Here is an 8,821-nt window from a genome sequence, read left to right on the forward strand (position 1 = left end):
TTTTTATATGGCATATAGTTTAATTTAAAATGATACATATATTTATATATCTTTTATTTTTGATACTTATTAAATGAGACTTTCAACTTATATTATTTTTTAATTATTTGTATCATGTCATAACAAAAGTTTTAAATCATAGATCACAAAATTTGAATTTGAAACTTTTAGTTTTAGTAATTTATACTCATTTTTAAAAATTCAAAATATAATATATAAATAATTTTTTAAATTTTTATTATATAGTTACTATGATTGTTTAATTTATTTTAATAGCTTAAAATTAAACAAATATAATTATAATACACACTTATTTTTATCAAATCTTTATTATTCAAAACCATTAAGTGTCATATATACTTTAGCCACATTAGGAAATTCTGTAATCTTATTTAAAGAAATAATGAAGCACATTTAATAATGTATTTATTGTGGTTTAATAAAAAACTTATTATATATTTAGATGAACCAACCTATTTCTCTAAGGATTCTAAGAATCATTATAGTATTGACATGTGGCTACAAACAAGAGTTACAATGCTTCTCAAATAACATAATGGGGATTTTAAATGTATTCATTAAAAACCCATTTCTTGTTCAAATATTCTAATACACATAGCATCACCTTTCTTAAAAAAAAAAATTGAATCCATGAAACCAAAACAAAAATCAAACCCAAACCATTAAACCAGTGGTATGCACTGACCGAAGTGATCAAATTAACTCGGGGGAAATGGACGTAAACCGGGAAGGTAAAGGAAGCGGGTAAGGTGAATAAAGGAGAGGTAGTGAGTTCACCGAGTCATCACAAACGGACCGAATCAATCAAATTGCTTTACGTGGCTCTTGATCAAAAGTAAATTCTTCTTCTTCTGGGTTTCCAAGGCGATATCTAGGTTTGGGTTTGTATTCAAATTTTGAGCGTTTTCCCCGCTGCAAAATCGAATGGAGTGGGACAGCGATTCCGATCTCAGCGACGGAGATGAGGTGGGTGAAGATGGATGGTTCGGCGGAGATAACGGGCCGATTCCGTTTCCGGAGATTAGTCTTCCTGGAACGACGCCGTGTGGGTTTGTGGTCAGCGACGCTCTAGAGCCAGACCAACCTATCATTTACGTCAACACCGTCTTCGAGATTGTTACTGGGTATAGGGCTGAGGAAGTTATTGGTCGAAACTGGTGAGCCTGCCTGCCTTCCTCTTTACTCTTTTAAGTTTTAACTGTCTGAATTACTGTTTAGGGTATATAGTCTTTTAGCTGCTTTAGAGAAGACTGTGAGCTCTGTTTTGCTCGGGGGGAAAAAAAAAGAAGAATTTTGTTACGGTTCTTGTTGAGAAGCTTGAATACCTTCTTTTGGTACTCGTAGCTTGAATAGGGTTTAGGAACTTTGTCTTTGTGTTATGTATTCCTTCTTTTGCATTATTGAACTGTTGTTTTACTTGATCTTTGTTCTATTGCTTGTGAGGGATCATTAGCTCAACTACTCTTTATCTGTTAAGATTTCTTCTTCTTTTTTGCAGCCGGTTCTTGCAGTGTAGAGGGCCATATGCTAAAAGAAGGCATCCCTCTGTAGATTCCACAGTTGTCACCAAGATGCGACAGTGTCTAGAAAAAGGCATCGAGTTTCAGGGCGAGTTGTTAAACTTCCGTAAAGATGGGTCTCCTCTGATGAACAAGCTGCGTCTTGTCCCTATCCGTGAAGACGACGAGATCACTCATTTCATAGGCGTTCTCTCCTTCACAGATGCTGATATCGATCTCACCCCATTTCCTGACTTGTCTGCAAAAGAAATTCCAAGAAGATCTCGTTCATTTTCCTCTGCTTTACCAACCGGAGAGCGTAATGTTTCTCGTGGACTATGTGGGATATTCGAGCTGAGTGACGAGGTTATAGCTCTCAAGATACTGTCTCAGTTGGCTCCGTCCGATATTGCATCAGTGGGTTGTGTGTGCCGGCGGCTTAGTGAGGTTACAAAGAACGATGATGTGTGGAGAATGGTTTGTCAAAACACGTGGGGCACCGAAGCTACACGTGTTCTCGAGAGTATTCCCGGTGAAAAGAGGATTGGATGGGTGCGATTGGCCCGAGAGTTTACCACACATGAAGCAAATGCGTGGAGGAAGTTTACTTTTGGAGGTACTGTTGAGCCTTCCCGGTGTAACTTCAGCGCATGTGCGGTTGGGAATAAGATTGTTATCTTTGGTGGGGAAGGTGTGAACATGCAACCGATGAATGATACGTTTGTGTTGGACCTTGGCTCTAGTAGTCCCCAGTGGAAATCCGTTCTGGTTAACTCTCCTCCTCCTGGTCGCTGGGGTCACACCCTTTCTTGTGTCGACGGATCCCATTTAGTAGTCTTTGGAGGTTACGGGAGCCATGGGTTACTCAACGATGTCTTCTTGTTAGACCTTGATGCAAACCCTCCTACATGGAGAGAAGTATCCGGTTTAGCCCCTCCAATACCAAGATCATGGCATAGCTCGTGCACACTCGATGGAACCAAGCTGATTGTATCTGGTGGTTGTGCTGATTCAGGAGCTCTACTCAACGACACATTCTTGCTTGACCTTTCGATGGATACACCAACTTGGAGGGAGATACCGGTTCCTTGGTCTCCTCCATCTCGCCTTGGACATACCTTAACCGTCTATGGTGACCGCAAGATCCTCATGTTTGGTGGTCTTGCGAAATTGGGAACTTTGAGATTCCGCTCTAACGATGTATTCACGATGGATCTTAGCAACGATGAACCATGCTGGAGACCTGTGATTGGGTATGGATCTAGCCTTCCGGGAGGCATGGCAGCTCCACCACCGAGGCTAGATCATGTGGCGGTTAGCCTTCCAGGTGGTAGAGTCTTGATATTTGGTGGTTCGGTTGCAGGGCTTGCCTCGGCTTCTCAGCTTTATCTTCTTGATCCTGCAGAGGATAATCCGGCATGGAGGATATTGAGTGTTAAGGGAAGTCCTCCACGGTTTGCGTGGGGACACACCACTTGTGTGATCGGAGGAACTAGGTTGGTCATCTTAGGTGGTCAAACAGGAGAAGAGTGGATGCTAAATGAAGCTCATGAATTGTTGTTAGCTACCTCTGCTACTACAACATCATCAAGACATGAAGAAAAGAGGGTCTTCTAGTTGTTTTATTAAAATGGAAAACTCAAATGTTTGTAGTTGCTCTGTGCATGGTGAGTTTGTTGATATTAGATGGTTATGGTGCAGGTTTTATGCTGTATAAAGCTATAAATTTATTTTCATTGTGAACAACATAAAAGGTAAACTATATAAGTTTAGTGGGAGTTATTGGATTTTATACGAGAAATCTCCGAAATAGCATATTTCTAAGTTTATATCACAAAAATAGCACTCAAAAACTAAAATGACCAAAATAGTATTTTATCTTTTGAAAATTTTAATTCTTTTATTTTTCAAAATTTAAAATCTTATCCCCAAAACTTCATTTCTCAACTCTAAACCCTAAACCCTAAACCCTAAACTCTAAACCCTAAACCCTAAACCTTAAACTCTAAACCCTAAAACCTAAATCTCTAAACCCTAAATCCTAAACCCTAAATCCTAAACCCCACCCTTTAACTCTAAACCCTAAGTTTGTGATTTTTGATAAAACATTAAGAGCTATTTTTATGACTTTTGACCTTAAGTGCTAGTTTGGAAACAAAAACTTGATTTAGTGCTATTTTTGTCTTTTTCTCTTTTTATATTTTATTGGATCTGTAAGGTCTTACTAAATTCATTGGCTTATAGTAGACATGTGGATGCATATTAAAATAAAAATAAATAGATTATTATAAATCAAATAACTAAATTTACAACAAGTTCTGTGTTACAGTAAAATAATAATATATAAATACTAAAACATGTGCTTCTTGTTTTTTCTTCCACATATCTTATTCTGATAACATATAATTCCACACATTTGTTGCGCTTGTCCCGCTCTATTGATTGATACATATATTTTTTTTGTTAATCTTGTGTTACAAGAATTTTTCATAATAATTATTAAGTTTCCCAAAAACTACTTCCTTTTTTCAGAATATTTTCATTGAAGTTATCTCTTTAACTGAACTTACAAAGAAAATTGTATTAATCACCACACACAAGTACACTATTAGTTTCTATCTTGTAAACCTTTTCTTGATATATAGAAATTTCAACTTCATATGATGAAGACAGAAAAGTAACTAAAAATTGTAAAGTTAGAAACTCAGTAAAGTTTTTTTTTTTGTGAAGTGGAAATATATATATGATATAAAGAAGCTGATTATAGAAATAAAAAACACCAAAGTTAGTATGGATAAATACGATGTGGTGATCAAAAACTGAAAACCCCAATAATACAAATTTAGCCAAAATAACAAGTGTATAATTGATAAAACACTTATAAATCCATTCAAATCTAATCCAATAATAAAACAAATATTTTATTGAATAACATATGATTCTAGAATCTGAATTAAATCTGGTTAATGTCTGTCTATCTATTTGTTGATATTAATATCATGAATTTTATTTACAAAAAATAAAAAAAATCAAAATTTTCGGTTTTACTTGTAAAACTTGATTTTAGATGCTAGATAAATTAGAAATGATATTCTACTCTTTCCATTACTTCAAATTTTTACAAAACAATATTATGAACTTTAAGAAGTTTGACAAAACTATAAAGAAAATTATATAAAAAATATAACAATTTAGTTGAAACCAATCTCGTTTGCACGAGTTTATATTTCAATTACAATAAAAAAAATTTAGGATATCGATCATTTGCACAGTTAAAAACTTTGTTCACACAATTCAGTTTTCATATGTCTATTCTTATTTTCACTGAAATTTTGGTTTAAATATTAATAAAATGATAAAATTTAATTCGAATTGTTTAGTTCAAAAAGAGTGTAATTATTCAATTAAAATTTTTTCAAAAAAAAATTATTCATTTAAAAAATAGTTTTTGAGGTTATTTTTCCAAAATTGTAAGGAAAATTTTGAGAGACTAAAATTGAAAATATCAGAAATTAAAAAAAAAGTTCGGTGGAAAAAAAAAGAATGAAAATGTGAACTGTGACTTTGACTCTAGTGACTGTGAAAAGTAAAGTGCATTTTACACTTGAAACACGGAGAGAGGAATCTCTATCTCTCTAGAGAAACCGTCTTCACTTTCACTGTCTGCAACTTGCATAAAAAGAACATCTTCTTCTCCCATTTTAGATTCTTGTCTGAGAAACTTTCCCACCTCAAGATGCCGATCAACAAAGACCCATCAACACCTCCGCCTGTCATCGGCAAAATCGGTCCTTACACTGTCTTCATGACTCCTCCGGCCACTCCAAAACCACCTGAATCTCCTTCCACTGTCCCTCAGAAACCCAACCTTCAACCACCGGTTCTTCCACCGCCGCAGCAGTTTAAATCGGTGGCTTCCTCTGCACAGGACGGCTCGGTTTTGGGGTTCTTCAAAAACGCCGCCACAAAGGTTCAAAATGGTAAGAAATCTGAGGAAAAAGTTACGGATCTTGCGTTTTGAGATTGCCTTTACTTTCCTTGATGATTGATGAAGAAATCGATCTAAAGATTATATATTTGTGAGGTAGATTAAGGTGGAGAGTATTGCTAATGTACCATGGACTGTGGATTTTCATGCTGTTTCTGTGTTTTGGTAAAAGATTGCAACTTTGACATTCTTGTTTGTATGGTGCTAAAACCATTTTACTACAGCACATTCAAGCGTGGATGATCATTTGGTGAGATGGTTTGGGTTAAACCAATCTAAGTACCAATGGGCTTTAGACGAGTACTACGAAGGCAAAGGATCTGTAAGATTTCCTTTCATGAATCTTTCTGTGTACTAGTTTCTATATTGACTTCTTTGTTCGCTTTGATTCATCAGTTTCTGTAGTTAACTAGTTAGTTGGATAACTTTATGTTTAATACTATACATTTTGAGTAAGCTTTGTAGCGAAGCTATTTAATTGTTTTTTTGTTTTTGCTCTTTAGTTCTAGTCTTGCTTCTAAGCTAATGAACACAACTGTGGAAGGAACAAAACATATCTTCACCCAATGGTGAATATAAAACTGGCGATTGGTAGTCAAAAGCGTCATTTAATTGGTTTTGGACTTACTCTAAATCTAATGAACACATAAATGGTGAATATTAACTCTTATTCAAAAGTGTCACTGATTGGTTTTGGAGTTACTCTTTTTTAGACATTGATTGGTTGCATGTGTTCCTAAAAAGCATATTGTGTTGTGTGGTTAACATTCTTCTTTTTATCTTCTTTTGCACTTAAACTTCAGGAAATGAAGAGCGTGAAATCAAATGAGATGCCTGGGAAAGTACAAAGCGTATAAGCAACCATATAAATCCACTTCCTCTCCCTTTGGCCAATCTCCAAAGAAGAAAGATCTGTTTTCTTCAGATGATCAGTCGTTGATTCCATTTAACCTTAGAGATCTGTTTTGGTATGTAGCTCTTTGTAGTGTTTATTTAACAATGGTTAAAATCTCCAAAGGAAAATGGAGATGCATTGATCATTCGGTTTGCTGTAAGTTTTAATCACATAATTTATTTCAAATCTTATCATATGTATGTTATTATGTCTCAATTCAAACAATTATTATTATTTTCTATCAAAGTAGAGCTAGTGATCAGTAGGTTCAAATTATCACGTTAGAGCGTCTTAGACATTCTATAACTTCAAATATGAAGTTTTTTGCTCTCCAAAAAAAACTTCAAAATTTCAAATTTAAAGTTCTGAGTGAAACTCTATATTTGAAGTTGCACTGTTCAAAACTTCAAATATGAAGTTTTATATTTTTAATTGCATTTTGATCCTTACAATCACACATTACTTTTATGATTCATAAATATTTTCTCGTTTATTGTTTTAATCCTTAAAAAATATATTTCATAAATATTTTATATTTTGTTTACAGATTTAAAATTTTACACATAAAATTAAATAAAACTTTAAAATAAGATTTAAAATATTTTAAGCTAGATTTAAACAACAACAATATACAAAAAAACTTAACTAATTTTTTTTAAAAAATTACATGAAGATATAACTATTACACAAATTTAAATATTACAACAGCACTAATAGTCATGTAAGTTTGATCTGGAACCTTCAAAATTTTGAAATATTGTCCAGATGTTTTGTGTAACTGAAGATGGTTGTTGTTGTTGTTTTTGATGTATTTTCGTACAATTCTTTCTTGTTCATATCGAATATATTCATGAGTATCAATATCTTCGAAAATAAATTAGTCTTTTAGCAATATTTTATGTTTTTACTTTCTTGTTCTGATCTAATGTATTTACAAGTATTAATATTACCCGATTTCAACAACTTTTAACTCGTAATCTACAAAGTAAAAAATGATGAAAGCCATTTTTACTTCAAAATGCACTAATAGATCATATATGCATTATGAAAATCATTTTATGAAATAATATGGTATTTTGTTTGAAGTTTAATATTAATTAAGTTATTTTTATTTAATTTTTATATTAAATAGGATATTTTATTAATTAATATTGTTGTAATATGTTTATTTATGTGCTAATTATTTACAAAAGTTATATGAATTCAAATTAGTTATGACAAATACAAGGACTATATTATAAAAAATAAATAGTTTTGAAGTTAAGTTTGAAGTTTTGTTTTTGGAAAAAAAACACTTTTAAACTTCAAATACAGAGTTTTGGAAACTTCAAAATATAGTTAATTTTTGAAGATGCTTTTAGTTGATTTTTGTGCATATATGTATTGTATTTCATGAAATCCTTACTAATAAAAGGGACTTTTTGAGACTCCATAGAGCGTCCACATCAGCAAAAAAAATTTCTCCCGAAAGATGACACTAGGCATAAAATATAGTTTTACAATTTAATATTACTAATTTTCGAAAAATATAAATAATATGTAAACATACAACATAAAAAATGAAAAAAATACATTAAACATATGTAAAATAACCATTTTTCACTTAAAAAAAGAGGGCTTATCTCCATAATGTAACATTACCGTTTTATAAAAAAAAAACAAAATATTATATGTAATTTCGAAAATAATAAATATCGTAAACATACAACATAAAAAATGGAAATACTACATTAAACATATGTAAGATTACCATTTTTCACTAAAAAAAGAGAGCTTATCTCCATAATGTAACATTACTATTTTGTAAAAAAAAAATATTTTATATAATTTTAAAAATAATAAATAATATGTAAACATACAACATAAAAAATAAAAATACTACATTAAACATATGTATGATTACCATTTTACATTTAACAATAACAATAATATGTAAACATCCGACATAAAAAAATGAAAAAACTACATTAAACATATGTAAGATTACCATTTTTCACTAAAAAACGGCTTATCTCCATAATGTAAAAAAGAAAAAAACATAAATATAACTATTTGACTATTTGTCCAAGTTTCTTCTATTAAACATTGCCGTTTTACATTAAAAATGGAAAAAAACATTAAGATTTAAACATCTATTTTAAAATATAAAATATAGATATTAACTAAATATAAAGTATAAGAAAAAGAAATACTCAATTTATAGAAGAATAAATAAGAAGTAAATATTATAAATATATAAATATATGAATAATAAGTAAATGCACAATTTTTAAAATATGGAAAGAGTACATTAAATATTAAACATCTATCTTAAAATGTAAAATATAGATATTAAGTAAATAGAAAGTATAAGAAAAAGAAATACACAACTTAAAAACAATGGAAAAAGTATATTAATATTTAAACATCTATCTTAAA

At 31.5% G+C, this 8,821-nt stretch overlaps 2 protein-coding genes across 2 annotated transcripts; both read left to right on the forward strand.

The window, feature by feature from the left end:
* Positions 1-812: 812 nt before the first annotated feature.
* LOC106321178 (adagio protein 2-like) lies at positions 813-3,314 on the forward strand. The gene is made up of 2 exons (XM_013759490.1): positions 813-1,178; positions 1,520-3,314. Exons 1-2 carry the CDS (start codon positions 946-948, stop codon positions 3,135-3,137), a joined length of 1,851 nt encoding a protein of 616 aa, XP_013614944.1. The 5' UTR covers positions 813-945; the 3' UTR covers positions 3,138-3,314.
* A 1,807-nt stretch (positions 3,315-5,121) lies between these two features.
* On the forward strand, positions 5,122-6,642 carry LOC106321177 (actin cytoskeleton-regulatory complex protein pan1-like). Its single transcript, XM_013759489.1, has 3 exons — positions 5,122-5,500; positions 5,733-5,830; positions 6,312-6,642. The coding sequence occupies exons 1-3, from the start codon at positions 5,257-5,259 to the stop codon at positions 6,363-6,365; spliced, it is 396 nt and encodes a 131-aa protein (XP_013614943.1). The 5' UTR covers positions 5,122-5,256; the 3' UTR covers positions 6,366-6,642.
* The last annotated feature ends 2,179 nt before the right edge of the window (positions 6,643-8,821 follow it).

Source organism: Brassica oleracea, unplaced genomic scaffold (assembly GCF_000695525.1).
Source record: "Brassica oleracea var. oleracea cultivar TO1000 unplaced genomic scaffold, BOL UnpScaffold01285, whole genome shotgun sequence".
NCBI classification, from domain to species: domain Eukaryota; kingdom Viridiplantae; phylum Streptophyta; class Magnoliopsida; order Brassicales; family Brassicaceae; genus Brassica; species Brassica oleracea.

Coding starts and splice junctions, on each gene's coding strand:
- LOC106321178 (XM_013759490.1), top strand. CDS start 946: ATGGAGTGGGACAGCGATTCCGATCTCAGCGACGGAGATGAGGTGGGT. Junction 1,179..1,519: donor GAAGTTATTGGTCGAAACTG/GTGAGCCTGCCT, acceptor TCTTTTTTGCAG/CCGGTTCTTGCAGTGTAGAG.
- LOC106321177 (XM_013759489.1), top strand. CDS start 5,257: ATGCCGATCAACAAAGACCCATCAACACCTCCGCCTGTCATCGGCAAA. Junction 5,501..5,732: donor CGCCACAAAGGTTCAAAATG/GTAAGAAATCTG, acceptor ATTTTACTACAG/CACATTCAAGCGTGGATGAT. Junction 5,831..6,311: donor ACTACGAAGGCAAAGGATCT/GTAAGATTTCCT, acceptor CTTAAACTTCAG/GAAATGAAGAGCGTGAAATC.